Below are 14,657 nucleotides of genomic sequence, written 5' to 3' on the forward strand. Positions count from 1 at the left end.
CTCGGGGCGGGGCCTCGGGGGCGGGCCTCGGGGGCGGGGCCTCGGGGGCGGGGCCTCGGGGGCGGGGCCTCACCAGCTGGAAGCCGATCTTCCAGTCCTTCCTGTTCACTTGGGGGTTGTTGTCCTGCACGCTGGAGGCGGCGCTGCGGGCTCGGCGGGCCCCGGAGGGCGGGGCGGGGACCCGCAGGCGCTGCAGGGGGTGCGGCCAGGTCTCCCGGAGGTCGCGACGGCCGCGGGGGTGGGCCCCCAGGGTATTGGAGGAGTTGTATTTGTACAGGTCGTAGAGCGTCTGCTCGGTGATGCGGTCCAGCTCCTCCAGCTCCTCTTTAACCTGCGTGTACCTGGAAGGGGCGATGGAAGACGCTCGGGCTGGAGGTCGGCCTCGCGCGAGTCCCCGGCCCCTCAGGGCCTCAGTTTCCTCGCCTGAAGCCGGTGAGGTCGGCTCCTCGTGGAGAAGCCCGCGAGGAATAGCTCTGGTGTCTGCAGGGGCCTCTCGGAGGGCGGGGGGACGTGGGAGTATAGACAAGGTGACCCGCGGGGGCAGGGGAGGCGACGGTGAGCCCCGGCGGTGACGGCATTTATTGCGGCCTGTTTATCCGAAACGAGAGGCGAGAGGCGCCCTCCTCCCGCCCCCCACCCCACCCCGCCCAGGCCGGGAAGGGAACCCGGAACTCGCCGGCCCAAGCCCAAGGCGGGAGAGGGTGTGGCCTGGTCCTGCGCCGCCGTGCTCCCGGCGACCTGCGGTGTGCGGGGCAGCCCGCCCGGGGCTCCTCAGCCTCCCCCCAGGTAGGCTTTTGGGCCCGCCTGCCACCTGGCTGACACCTTCTAAATTAGAGGTGCCTCACTGCACTTCTAGACTTTAGCCTGGAACTCTGAAACTATAGACGCTGCACGGCCCCTCCCCATCGAACACTCAGTTTTAATAAGTGATGGGTGGGGCCCAAACACCAGAAGTTAAACACTGTCCAGTATAAATCATCACATTCCTTCTCGGTACAGGCCCTATTACCATGTCCATCATGAAAATCCGTCGTAGCAGTGCCTTATGGCCGGAATCTACCAAAACGAAACAACCACACCTAGAACTCTTAAATCCATCGAGGTGGTAGGATACAAAAACCAATGCACAAAAATTAACAGTATTTCTACAAAACAGCAACAAAAAGATGGAAAATTGAGATCACAGAACAATACCATAAACAACATCAAGTACTAGGAATAAATTTAATGAAAGACTGGCAAGAACTTTATCCCGAAAATCATGCTGAGAGAACTCAAAGACCAGAACAAATGGAGAGTTAACATGAGTTCATGAGTCAGAAATTCTGTGTAGTTCTCATGTCTTCCAAATTGGTCTGGAGATTCAACACAATCCCTATCAACTTTTCAGCAGACATTTTGAAGAAACTGACAGGCTGATTCTAAGATGTATGTGGAAATGGAAAGAATGTAGAGTGGACGAAACAATTTTGTTTTTATTTATTTTTAAGTGATCTCTGCACCCAAGATGGGGCTCAAACCCAGAACCCTGAAATCAAGAGTCACATACTCTTCTTCTGAGCCAGCCATGCACCCCTCAAAACAATTTTGGAAAAGAGCACAGTTGGAGTACTTTACCTCACTTCAAGACTCACTGTGAAGCCACAGTCATCAAAACAGTGTAATGCTTATGTAATGCTTATGTAAGGATAGGCGATAGATTCGTGGAACAGAATAAAGTCCAGAAATAAACTTACAGTATGCAGTCAACTGAGTTTTGACCAAAACACGAATTCAATGGGGAAAATAATTTTTTCAAACAGATGGTGCTGGAACAACCATCTGCTGTATTGAGAAGATTTTTTAAAAAGGAAACTCAACTTCTACCTCAGTTTATACACAAATATTAAGTCAGTTTGGATCATAGACCTAAACATAAATTTCAGAACCAGAAAGACTCAAGAAGAAAACATCAGGAAAAAAGAAGGAGGAGGAGGAGAAGGAGGAGGAGGAGAAGAAAGAAGAAGAAGAAGAAGAAGAAGAAAAAAAAAAAAAAAAAACAACATCAGGAATATACCTGGGTAGCTTAGTGGTTTAGCATCTGCCTTCAGCTCAGGTCGTGATCCTGGTGTCCTGGGATCAGGTCCTGCATTGGGACCCTTGCGGGAAACTGCTTCTCCCTCTGCCTATGTCTCCACCTCTCTCTCTGTGTCTCTCAAGGATAAATAAGTAAAATCTTAAAAAAAAAAAAAAAAAGATTCAAGAAGAAAACATCGAAGATATCTTCATGACCTTGAGGTAAGAAAATATTTTTGGAATAAAAAATATCTAAGGAAGCAACTGATGAATGACTAAACTCTCTCTGAAACTAGTAATATATTTTATGTTAATTAATTGAATTTAAATAAAATAAAACCTTAGGAAGAACTTATCCTGAAATATAGACCTCTTAGAAATCAGCAAAAAGACAAATTGTTTTTAAATGAACCAAAAATAAAACAAAAAAATAATAAAAGTAAAAAGGCACCAAAAGATATATATAAATAATCACTAAACACAAGAAAAGGTGCTCAACGTAATTAGTCCTGGGGAAATGTAAATTAAAACCATAATGGTTGATTCACTATGGTATATACCTGAAACTGACAGAATATTGTCCATCAACTAAACTTCAATGAAAAATACAAATTTTTAAAAAGGCAGACTTCTGAAAAAAAAAAAAAAAAAGAATGAGGTACCATTTAACATCCATTAGAAAAGCTAAACCTAGGGGTGCCTGAGTGGTTCAGTCCATTAGGCATAAGACTTGGTTTTCAGCTCACCTCTTGATCTCAGGTCCTGAGTTCAAGCTTTGCATTGTATTTTAAAAAAATACAAAAACAAAAAACCGGCTAAACCTAAAAGATTGACAAGGTCGAATGCTGGTGGGAATGGAGAGCAGCTGGAGTTGCAGCTGGTGAGAATGGAGAGCAGCTGGAGTTACAGCTGGTGGGAGCCTAAAATGGCACAGCCAAGGGGCTTTTTTTTTTTAATTTTTATTTATTTATGATAGTCACAGAGAGAGAAAGAGAGAGAGGCAGAGACATAGGCAGGGAGAGAAGCAGGCTCCATGCACCGGGAGCCCGATGTGGGATTCGATCCCGGGTCTCCAGGATCGCGCCCTGGGCCAAAGGCAGGCGCCAAACCGCTGCGCCACCCAGGGATCCCGCCAAGGGACATTTGGTAGCTTCTTATAAAGTTAAACATGTTTCTACCTTACGACCCAGCAATTTCACTTCTGGATATTTTACTCGAGTCCACTCCTAGCTGTTTATTCAAGCATAATGAACATATAAAGAGTTGTACTTGAACGTTCATAGCACCTTTATTCATAATAGCCAAAAGGCTTGAAACAACCCAAATGTCCATCAGTACCACTCAGCAAAAAAGGAAGCTGATACAGGCAAAAAGCATGAGAGAATTATAGAAACATTAAGTTCAGTAAAATGAGTGAGTTGAGCCAGACACATGCAGAAAAACACCAAAATTCACATTGTGTGATATCCTTCATAGGAAGCCTGAGAACAGGTCATACTAATTGATGATGATGAAAGTCAGAAAATGACCATGGGAGATGGAGAATGGACTTCAGAATGGACTTCCTTTACCTGGGCCACCACGTAATGGAAATGTTCAGGATCTTGATTGGCAAACCTCAGTGAGGACTTAAGATTTGTGCACGTTATTATTTGTCAATCATACCTCAATTAAAGAAAAAGTCCAGGGGTGCCTGGGTGGCTCAGTTGGGTGAGTGACTCTTGATTTCAGTTCAGGTCATGATGGTGGTGAGATCAAGCCCCCGCATATCAGGCTCTGTGCTAGGCATGGAACTTGCTTTAGATTCTCTCTTCCTCTGCCCCTCCCCTCACTCACGCTTTCTCTTTCTGTCTCTCAAAAAAAGAAAGAACGAAAGAAAGAGAGAGGGGAAGGGAGGGAGGGAAGGAGGGAGGAAGAAGAAAGAAAAGAAAAAAGAAAAGAAAGAAAGTCAAATACCTGTGTGTGGCAGGCACTGCCAGAGATTCAGGTTTCGTGGGAAAGGGCGGGCCCCAAATAAGGTTGTTTTACAAGAACCCCAGGGGCCCTAATGTGCAGCTAGCTACATTAACCAGTCTCTAGGTCATGCCCTCACTGTCTCCTCCACTTGGCTCTGTTTCTCTCTCCTTCATAAAGTCTAGCTGGCAAGGGCCCAGGTAACAGCTCCAGCTACCCCTGCATCCCCTCAGAAAAAGTAGCTCAGGACAAAGGTATGTGTTTGACATTCCCAGATACTTGCTTATGATTGGTAATTAAAAGGACGGCAGAGAGATGCCTGGGTGGCTTAGTGGTTGAGCGTCTGCCTTCGGCTCAGGGTGCGATCCTGCCTGCATTGGGCTCCCCAGAAGGAGCCTGCCTCTCTCCCTGTGTCTCTCATGAATAAATAAATAAAATCTTTTAAAATAAAATAAGAGGGTGGCAGAAAACGGCTGGTCTTTATTGAGCACTTACTCTGAGCCAGGCACTGTGGTATCAGAATTCAAATGATTTCATGTAATCTTCAGTGTAATTCAGCAAACTATTAGCCACTGTAAGCGAATACTATTGTCCTTCCTTTTTACTGGTGAAAACCTTAGGCAGGTGACTAGTTCAAGGTTACAGAGCCAGGAACCATGTCAGAAAGCACTCTATCCATCACGCTGCCTTCCACTCTGTTCCTGCTGGCTCTGGCTATTTCAAGAGGTTGGCAAGTTGCCCCAGAAGGAGCACTGGAGCCAGAATTAACTGGGTGTGGGTCCTGGTGTTCCAGCTACATACTTCTAGCTGGGCAATGTTGGTGAGTAACTCACCCTTTCTGAATCCCGCCTCAGTTTCCCCATCTGTGAAATGGGCATAACACTAGATCTGCATACCACCTGAAACTCTCAGGAGGTTCAGTGAGAAACACAAAATGAAGAGGCCATTGAATATCAGGAAGACGCGGACGGAAGCCTGAATGAAGCCCAGGAAACTCAACTGTCTTTCTCCTGGTCACATAGGAAGAACCCAGGTGTCCCACACTGGCTGGAGTTGTTTTCACATGAGTCACCACATCTCTAGCTGAGCATTCCCTTTCCACATCACCCTCAGCTGCCTCGGGTTCCTCTGTGTACCTCCCTCATCCTCATCACCGACTCAGAGTTGGTCCATCACCTTCTCTAGCTACATTGCTCCTCCCCCCAGACCAACCTCACAGGCTGTCCCTATGCCAGTTTTCCCCTCACTGGCCCCCTCCAATTCAGCTCCTGCCTACCTCTTCCTGATAGGCCTCACCTCTCACCTCCCACCTCCCACCTCCAGAAGAGGCCAGGCTCCATACAAAACAGGCTCCCCTCACCCAAGGTGAGCTTCTCCTCTTCTGGTGGGGGAGTCTTAAGGAAGGGAGCATTCCCATATCACCCCTCCAGAAAACAAATTTTTCCCTGCTCCTTTCAGTTGACACCTAGAACTAAGAAAAGTGCCACCGGGTAAAACCCACTAATGATAACAGATCTTCTCCTGCAAACAGGAGGGCCCTGGTAAGAGACCTAGGGCTGGAGAGGTGAGAAAGAATGCAAACATGGGGCTTCAGCAAGACAGTGCAGTCCTTCTTATCTTGACCTCCTACCCTGTCATGGCCACTACCCCCACTCCCATGTGCGCTGGCAGGCAGCCCTACGCTGGAGGGTGGGCCAACCCTCACACGATTCAGTCAGGCAGGCATTAGTATCTCCATTGGACAATTGAGGGAACTAAGGACCATCCATCAACTGGGCAACTTCTCCAGGGCCACTTAGCAAGGAAGTATCTGAACCAAAATTTGAACCCAGGCCTGTCTGACTTCCTGCTCCCTGCTTTTCCCACTATTCCCACTCCGGACTCAGAACCACCCGAGAATGGGCAGCACCATCTCCTCTCCCTGCCACTGGTCACCTCCCCTCCAGCCTCTCTTCTCTGCTTGGGACAGACTAGCAGAAGCAGGGAGATGGAGAGACTTAGGGGTCTGTACCCCAGCCACCTCCCTGTGTGCATCTCCTCCCTCCCCCATTCCCCCCAGTAGCCCTCACAGGAAAGCCCTTCTTACCGGGCAGCCTTGGATTTGCCCAGCCTTGGATTTGCCCTTGGATTTGTCCATCCCACCCACCAGGAGGACCCTCGTAAAGTATTCTCAGCCAGCAGTCCGAAGTACTAGGCAGGATGAGCCCTGGAAACTCAGTAGCTTCCTCTCCAGCCAGGGTGCCTCTGAGGCCCTACTCCCCTCCCTCCCTCCTCCAGAGACCACCAAGAAGCCCTGACTTCCCTTTCTTTGGCACCTTCCTCAGCCTCATTCTCCCCCATGTCTCAGCACCTCCAGCCTGCCTCCCAGGGGGCTATGGACAAATAGCCCTTAGGGACACACACTCACAGCCTCTGGGAGCTCAGCCTTCACCACACTGTGTTCACAGGCAGGTGCCCTTGGGCAGCCTCTCAGCTGTGAGCCTCCCTGAAGACAGAGTCAGCCAGAGTCAACTCCAAGCTCTCAGACTGCAGGTTCAATTCAGTCCCGGCTGCAATGTTTTAGGAGCAATCGATGTTCACAAACTAATGCTTTTTCCGAGGATGGACAGCCTGGATGGTGAAAGCTCTAGAAACCATTTCATCCAAGGAACTAAGCTCTAATCAGCTCTCCAGGCATAGTCTGAGCCTTGCCCATTGTTTTGATGCCTTGGAGAAGCTACTTCTCCTCTCTGCCTCTGCTTCATCCCCTGTAAAATGGGACTATTCATAGTTGTTATGGGGAGTGAATGAGCAAATACATGAAAAGTCCTGAGGACAAATATCTGGCAGAGGAGGCACTGTACAACCACTGCTGTTGTTTTATTATCATTACTCTTGATGGAGAAGAGCAGGCCACAGAGACACAGGAGCACTGCCTGCCACTTACCCACCATGTAACTCTGTGGCCTTAAAAAAGTAGAGCCTAGGGGCGCCTGCCTGGCTCAGTGGTTAAATGTCTGCCTTTGGCTCAGCCCCATGATCCTGGGGTCCTGGGATTGAGTCCTGCATTGGGGTCCCGCAGGGAGCCTGCTTCTCCCTCTGCCTTGCCTATGTCTCTGCCTCTCTCTATGTGTCTCTCACGAAAAAATAAATAAAATCATTTAAAAAAATAAATAAAAAATAAAAATAAATTAAAAAGCAGAGCCTACCAGCAGATTCCAATTCTGGCTCCTCCACATAACAGTGGGGCAACCTTTGCAAAGTCTACAGGCTTTCTACGTTCTCATCTTTCTGCAGGGGAAGGGTGGGGAGAGGAATCACCTTCCTTATCTAACAAGCTTGTTAAAAGGATCAGACTCCAATAGTGGGTTTTGCAAGCTCCTCAGCAGGTGCTGCTGCCCTAGGCACACCTGAACTCTAGGCCATTGGATGAAGGAGATAGTTTTAGGGTTTCTTCAAAGAGACAGAACCAGGATCAGAGGCTAGACATCCTAACAGGGTCAATAGTAGCTCTACCTAAGGAAGAACTTTCTAAAGACAGCTGACGTCAGAAGGAGTGCATCCTTCTCATGCTGGGCAGAGGCGGGCCTGCCAACCCTGCCACCGCAGAGCCTGCTTTCCAGACCTCGAGGGGTTAGGGACAGAGGGTCCAGCTCAGAGCCCTCCCCACCCCACTCCTGCACCAAGCCTCTGCTTTGCCATCTTGGGGAGGGAATTCTGTGACCTCCTTTGCTGTCTGAGAATCTCGAAATCTTCCTGAGGTCTCACCTCAGTCTCTCCCAGGATTGGATGAAAAATATGTTCTCAGGCTCAGTTTTCCTCGGATGTGGATATGAAAAAAACCCTTCACTGGCGAAAAAAGAAATGGATTGCACTGGCCGACCCTTCACATTGACTTTTTTGAACTTCCCTTTTTAGTGTGGAAGGTCTTCTGCCCTTGCCCCCTCTCCCAGAAATTCCAAAGCAGCCCAGAAGGGCTCCATCTCTGCTGGCCATGGACCACCTGCTGCCAGCTGTGGGCATCCCTGCTCTGACTTTGCATCTTTCCTGTTATTGCAGCAGCTCTTCTATCCTATCCACTGATTTCCACCTCTTCCCTGCTGCTTCCCTGTAGGGATCACTCATCTAGCCCATCTCCTGCACCTGCTGCCAGCCCACAGCAGTGATTCACACCCAGGTCACCACTCACCAGGCTGCATTAACCTGTCCACCCCACCCCCCATCTCCCTCCCTGAGCAGGAGCCAACCACCCTGGATCCCTCTCTCCAGCACTCCTGAGTATCCCTCATCTCACTGCTGCTCTTCCCTACACCCCCACCCAGCATGCCCCACCAGCAGCCTGAACCCCCTGTGGCACCTTCATCCAGCCCCTCCTTAAAGTGCAGAGGAAGAAAGAGCTTTGAAATCAAACACACTCAGCTTGTGACTCAGCTGCTAACCTGAGATGCAGTGGCTGCTAGGTGGGGTGGCTGGGTGATTGTTCACCTGTGTGAGCTTGGGCAGGTGACCTAATCTCTCTGGGCCTCAGTCTCCTCATATATAAAACAGGACTAATACTCGTACCTACTTCAGATGTCTCTTGTGATAATTAAATAACTTCATATAAAATGTAACCTATCCGGTGCACATTAAGTGCCATGAAGTGTTAGCTATCATTGTTGTTATTTCTTTATTATTTGCTATGTGACCTTGCTCAAATTATCTCACCTCCCTTTCCAAATGGAAATAATAATCATTTCTTATTCATGGAATTGGCAGGATTCAATGAGACAGTGCGTATAAAGCAGTAGGGGCAGCATGTGGTGTTCAACATCGTTCAACATCGTTGTGCTAGGGGGCATTCCCTGACTCCCCTCCTGTCCTGGGTGTGCGCTCCTCTGCTAAGCCCTGCAGCTGCCAGTCATGCAGGTGAGATTCTTTCTGTGTGGACACCTCCCTCCCAGCCTGTAGCTCTGGTCTCATTCCCTGGGGCCTTTTCCTGGACTGCCCATGACCCTGGACCCTGCAGGACCTCAGTTTATCTACAGGCAGGTGTCAACAGATGGAGCCCTGCCCTCTCCAGTCTCCCACCCATGTCTCCCAAGCACAAATATTTATGGAGAGCCTGCTACCCAGCCTGTAGTCCCTCCCACCTGCCTGCCTTCCCCTCCCTGCTGGCTCAGGGTGGTCCCAGTGTCCCACCCCTCCACCATGGTCCAAAGGGGTGAAGAGGAATAAGTGGAGGAAAGATCAGGGCAGGGAAGCAGCAGAGTGTCAAGAGGAAGAGGAGCAAAGGCCCAGGGCACCAGGAAAGAAAAATGAGCGGGGGTTGGGGGAGAGAAAGGAGAGCCTGGAAATGAGATGTAAATATTTGACCACAAACTTCCTATATTCCATGTCCCCGCACCTGGGGTATTAAGAAGAGGCAAGGGTCTGTAATCAGACAGAGGGTGAGCCGCAACTCAGTCCCTATCTCGGTGACCTTGTGACTTGACTGTCTTTGCCTTGGTTTCCTCCAATGTAAAATAGAGATAATAGTCCCTGCCTTTTGGGGCTGCTGAGAGAGTCAGGGGTGCTGCAGAGTACTTAGCAGCATCTGGTGCATGAAGCAGCTTCTCAGAAAATGGGTCTTTGGCCAGGAGGGCATATGGAGGCCAATCCCTGAAATGGCCAGCAGTGTTTTCTCTGCAGCACAGGACGTCCCAAACCTTATTAGGCCCATGACACGCCCCTGGACACAATAGAATGCATGGGGGGCCTCCGCCCCTGGTATGTGACCAATCTCCATCATCGCACATATACCCAGTGTTTGCTCTCACACACACACACACACACACACACACACACACACGTGCGGTCACACCCGCAGGCACTCAGAAATCTTACACTCCCTGAAGGCAGAGACTGTGCCTCTCACAGTCTTTATTATACTGACCACCCTGTCCTCCTGCTGCTTTGGTTTTTTCGTTTGTTTTGTGTTTTGGTCCTCCTGTTATTTGTGCCGCCTGTCTCTACTTTATTTTATCTTCCGGCCCCCAGAACCTAGCGAAGTACCCGGCCTTCAGTGAAGAAGGAATGAACGATGAATGATCCCATTTGCCGAGTGCCTAGCACCGTGTCAGGCATGCTTCAAGTGCCCCAAAGGTGTTGCATGACCGAGTGAATACAAATCAAAAGGATATATGAACACCTAACCCTGCCCTCCTTTCTTCTCCATGGTTACCGTCCCCTCTGGCTTCCAAGAGAAAAGTTGGCAAAGGGCACTGATGAAACCCAAAACTGTTGGACACACCTGAGCACTTAAAGGTCAGGCACCCAGGCAGGTTAGCTGTACAGCCCAGCAGGGGTCAACTGGGGCTTTGGGAGGAACCACTGGAATGGGGAGGGGCCGGGGCTGCTTTCTATCCTATCCTATCCTGGTCTCCTTCTGGCTCTACCCCCAGTCTTAGTGCTCTCAGACTGCTTTGCCACCACCCCCACCTTGTTTTCTCTGAAACAAACTCCCCTTCTACACTCCCCTTCTACACCAAGACCAACACACTTGGGAGGGGGGCAATCCCTGCCGGCTCCCACCCCCCACCCACCACCACAGAACCTGCAACCCCTTCACCTCTTCATCACATTCTTCTCTCAGGGTGGAGGAGGCCTGTTTTCGCCCTCCTTTTGCTTCGGGGAAGGGATGGGAATGATCTCTATCCTGCCCTTTGGAGTTTATCGGCATCTCACTTCATCAGCACTCCTTCCCACTTGTGGGAGGCAGAAGGGAAGGGAGAAGGGAAGAGGAGGGCTACGTTGGCCCAACAACCAACCACACTCTGGATAAGCCATGCGAGGAGGGCCCCCCACCCCCACCCCTGCTGGCCAGAGCCGCCAGCCCCTCAGGGCAGGGGTTCCCCATCTCGCCACCTCCTACCCCTCTCCAGGTCTTCGGGTCTACAGGTCTGCCTCCTGTGTCCCAGGTGCCCTGGGAGGTGGCAGAGAGATTGGTGGATGGACTGACCTGTAGGGATTGAGGGTGCAGATGGTGACAGCAGGGAAGACAAGCTTGTCGGAGTTGAGGTTGATGTTGAGGCTGACGGGGTAGCTGAAGTACTCCCCGAACAGCTGGCCGAACTGCCAATACATCATGATGAAGGCGCAGAGCCACAGCACGGCCCAGAAGGCCGTCTTCATGCGGTTGTGCTTGGAGCACACCAGGCGGATTGCACCATGGATGGTGGTGTTGTTGCAGAAGAACTGGAAGAGGTCCCGGTAGGAGCGGTGGAACTCAATCAGGGCCTCCTCCTCCTCTGTGGGCTGCTGGGGGGCCACGGGTTTGGGGCCCAGCCCCTCCTCCTCTCGACACTCTCCTTTCATGAGCCTTGGGGAGCAGGGGTCATGGAGGCTCGGGGTCAGTGCTGCATTCTGAGCTCTGGTGCCTCTCCTATTATCACCTCGACCCAGAGGGAGGCTACTGGCCAGGCCCCCATCCCCCCTGGAGCCCACCCTTCTCCGCCCCTCCCTCGCTCCCTCCACCTTCCCAGAGTTGGCTGACCTGCCGGAGTCCGGGCAGAAGAGCTGCTGCTGGGCTTCCCTGGGAAGCCACCCTTTGGGGTTCTGTCCCAGCACCTCCCTGTCTGTCTCCTCAGCTGTCAGTCTCCTTCCTGCAAGACCTGTGTCCCAGCTCAGTTCCCCCCCCCCCTCTCTGTTTTCTGCTTTTCTTTGGGTCTCTTTCTCAGCTCTCTTCTTCCTGGCCTGTCTCCTGTCTGTGTGCCAGGCTCTCTGATCCTGCCTCTCTTCCTCTTTCTCCCCGCGTCACCCCCTTTCAGTCTAGGTGGGCTCTTCTGCGTCCCTGGCCCTCGCCTTCAGCTGTGTCCTGACTCCCTCTCTGTCCCAGGGACAGAAGGGCTCCAGGAGGTCTGGGCTGCCTCCTGCTCCCAGCTCCCAGGTTGTGGCTGGACTGGGACTGGTTCCTTTCCAGTTGAATCTGGCAGCCGAGCCTCTCCTCCCCCTCACCTGACAGGTGCAGCGGGCAGTCTGGGGAGCCCGCCCGCCAGGCTGGGATGGAAGCGACAGAAGCCTCATTAGCATCTCAATTAAAGGTGAGCAGGGCAGGAGGAGGGGCCAAGGAGGAGTCAGAGCTGAGAGTTCTCCAAGGGGAGGAGAACTCCTGAGGGCAGATGCCCAGGGAGTTCAGGGCTGGAGGGGGCGAGAGGCCTCCTCCCAACCAAAAGTAATGGCAAGGGGCCGACAGACCAGGAGGCCAGAGACAGTCTGACAGGGCAGGGCCAGAGATCTTGAAAAGAAGAGGAATCCTAAACACCAAGCCTGGAGCCCAAATGAGAGGGACTAAGATTGGGGGGAGACCAGGAGAACAGGGAAGGCAGCAGATAAAGGCAGACCCACAGAGGAGGACAGGATGGAGGCCTGGGAGGGGAGGGCAGAGTTGCTGGAGGGGCAGAGGGGTGGGGACCAGGCCTTTGAAGTGGAGGGAGCCAGCCTTGAAGGGACTCTCCCCTCCCTGGCAGGAGATCAAGGGGGAAGAAGCCCCAAGTGGGCTTCCAGGAGCTGGGGCCCCTCCCTGAGGACTCCTTCCAAAGGCACCCGAGGGTCAGCCTCACCCCCCAGGTCTTATAGAAGAAGAAGGGGTATCTGCAAGCCTCCTCCCTGCTCAATAAACTGGGAACACCTCCTGGCCCCACTGGGCTCTGGAGTACAGAGCGCTCCTCAGCCCACCCTCCCTGCTCCATCCTCTGCCCTCCTGACTCCCCACTCCCACCCTCTACCTTGTCCAGGCCAGGGAGGGACGAAGGTGCAGGTGAAGCTGAAGCTTGGGCGGGGCCCTGGGACATTCTGTTCTTTTTTATACCACACCATAGGCTGCCAGGCCAGGAATGTGTAATGTCCCCTATTGTGGTCACGGGGTTGCAGGAATGTGGTCACTGAGAGGCAGCACAGGGGCCAGGCAGGGCACTTGGGCACAGACCTGGATGGAGCCCAAGGAGCATTAGGGATAGCAGGCCCTGAGGGAACAGGGAGGGATGTGGGCAGCATGGGTGTCAGGGAGGGAGAAGGTGGGCACAGTTCAAGGCTACACCAGCCCTGGAAGGAAGGAAAAAGCTCACTGGTAGGGGCTGTGTTTCTCCTCCAAAATCTCTGCTCCAGACTTAATCCAGCAAGAGGATAAAGAGTGAAGTGTAAGCAGTGAGGACACAGAAAGGGAAGGGTCAGGCAGAAAGCCCAGAGACATATCCCAAGGAGGCACAGCCATACAACCCAGGCCCTGAGCCTCACGGGAGGGAGGTGGTGTCCACCACGGTGCCCCCCACCCACCCACCCACCACAGGCCGCTTCCTGGCTTCCAGCTTCCAGTGCCTCCCTGGAGGAGCAGTCCTGGGACATGCAGATACAGGCCCTGCCAGAGCACTGATGAAGACTCAGTGGAAGAGGATAGGCAGGCAACATAAGATTAGGACTCTAGTGGCAGAGATAAGAACTAAGTAGTGAGAGAACCCCTGATTGGCCGGGAGAGGGGAGAGGCACTCACCCTGAGACTCAGAAAGACTTCCTGGAGGAGGTAACATCCCAGCTGCCTCTTGAGGAACGCCAAAGAGTGTGCCAGGCAAATAAGAAGGAAGCAGGGTACTTCCAAATTGGGGGTGCAGCCAGGTTATGGAGCTTCCTCTTGAGGCCAGAGGTCTCTTGTGGCCTCTTAAAGTGAGAGCTGCTGTCAACCAGGATTCCAAATCGGGTCCCCTCCCTTCCTTTGATCCCTGCTGCAGACACCCCTCCTAGAAAGGGAAAGCCTGGGTTTTCCTTCATTTTCTAGATGAAGAAACTGACCCTCCACAAAAGAAACCAGTTTTCAAACAAAATAAAAGCTAAGTGAAACACAAAATCATAATTCTTCTCCTTTGGGGTTGTCTACTGAGGGCATTTGCCATTTATTTCCCATGATGAACCAGCCAGAGACTCACGGGGAGTTGGAGCCCCCTTGCACCTGGTTTTGAAAGCTAGGGAGGTTCACACACAGAGTCCATGGGCTCATTAGCAATCTGGGTCCTGGGTTATCTCCCTGACTCTGAAAATCTCTCGACACCATCCCCTCACATTCCCACGGGACCCAGACACTCCTAGAACCTCTATTCTCCCTGGAACCAGGTCCCTATACAAGGAACCATCCTACCTACAAATAGGGTATATGACACCCTGCTCCTTTCATCTGAAAGGTTCACAGAGGCACTGCCCTGTCTTCTGTATTAGCTAGCTGGTGTCTGAAACCCAACCATAGCTAAAAGCAGCACAACACACAGTCTTAATCTCAAAGGCTCTGTAAGAAGAATTGCAAGGCCTGGTCTGGGCTGAGCTCGAGCGTGTGGTGTCCCTATAACTGCTGTCAGGGTACAGGAAGGCAGCGCATGCTTACAGGAAGTGTCCTTCTAGATCTGGAATGGGCCAGATCGAGTTTGTTGTTGTGAGGAACATAGAAATCTAAGACCTGCTCTTCTGCTTTGGTCATGGCTCCATTTTATTTATTTTATTTTATTTATTTTATTTATTTATTTATTTTTCATGGCTCCATTTTAAATAGTATCTTTGAAAGTGCAGAAATCATGCCCAAATACATTGTTGTCACAATGCAACTTTCCAACAATACAGAAATATACAGACCAACAAAAGCTCCCCTTTGTCCCATTTCTTACCCACCCCTC

At 51.3% G+C, this 14,657-nt stretch overlaps 1 protein-coding gene across 3 annotated transcripts in view; it reads right to left on the minus strand.

Moving 5' to 3' along the window:
* Positions 1-14,657, minus strand: part of SCNN1A (sodium channel epithelial 1 subunit alpha) — a 31,167-nt gene that overhangs the window by 12,494 nt on the left and 4,016 nt on the right. The window contains exons 3-5 of one of the 3 annotated variants that reach the window (XM_055315457.1): positions 13,493-13,736; positions 10,967-11,326; positions 74-341 (exon numbers count right to left, since the gene is read on the minus strand). In XM_055315457.1, the coding sequence (XP_055171432.1) occupies positions 74-341; positions 10,967-11,322 (624 nt within the window). In that variant the 5' untranslated portion in view covers positions 11,323-11,326; positions 13,493-13,736. Of the gene's footprint in view, positions 1-73; positions 342-10,966; positions 11,327-11,500; positions 11,941-11,961; positions 12,003-13,492; positions 13,737-14,657 lie in introns of those variants that run through there. The other 2 variants (XM_055315458.1, XM_055315456.1) reach the window with 2 other exon arrangements.

The sequence above is a fragment of the Nyctereutes procyonoides genome, unplaced genomic scaffold (assembly GCF_905146905.1).
Source record: "Nyctereutes procyonoides isolate TBG_1078 unplaced genomic scaffold, NYPRO_anot_genome, whole genome shotgun sequence".
In the NCBI taxonomy this organism is placed as follows: domain Eukaryota; kingdom Metazoa; phylum Chordata; class Mammalia; order Carnivora; family Canidae; genus Nyctereutes; species Nyctereutes procyonoides.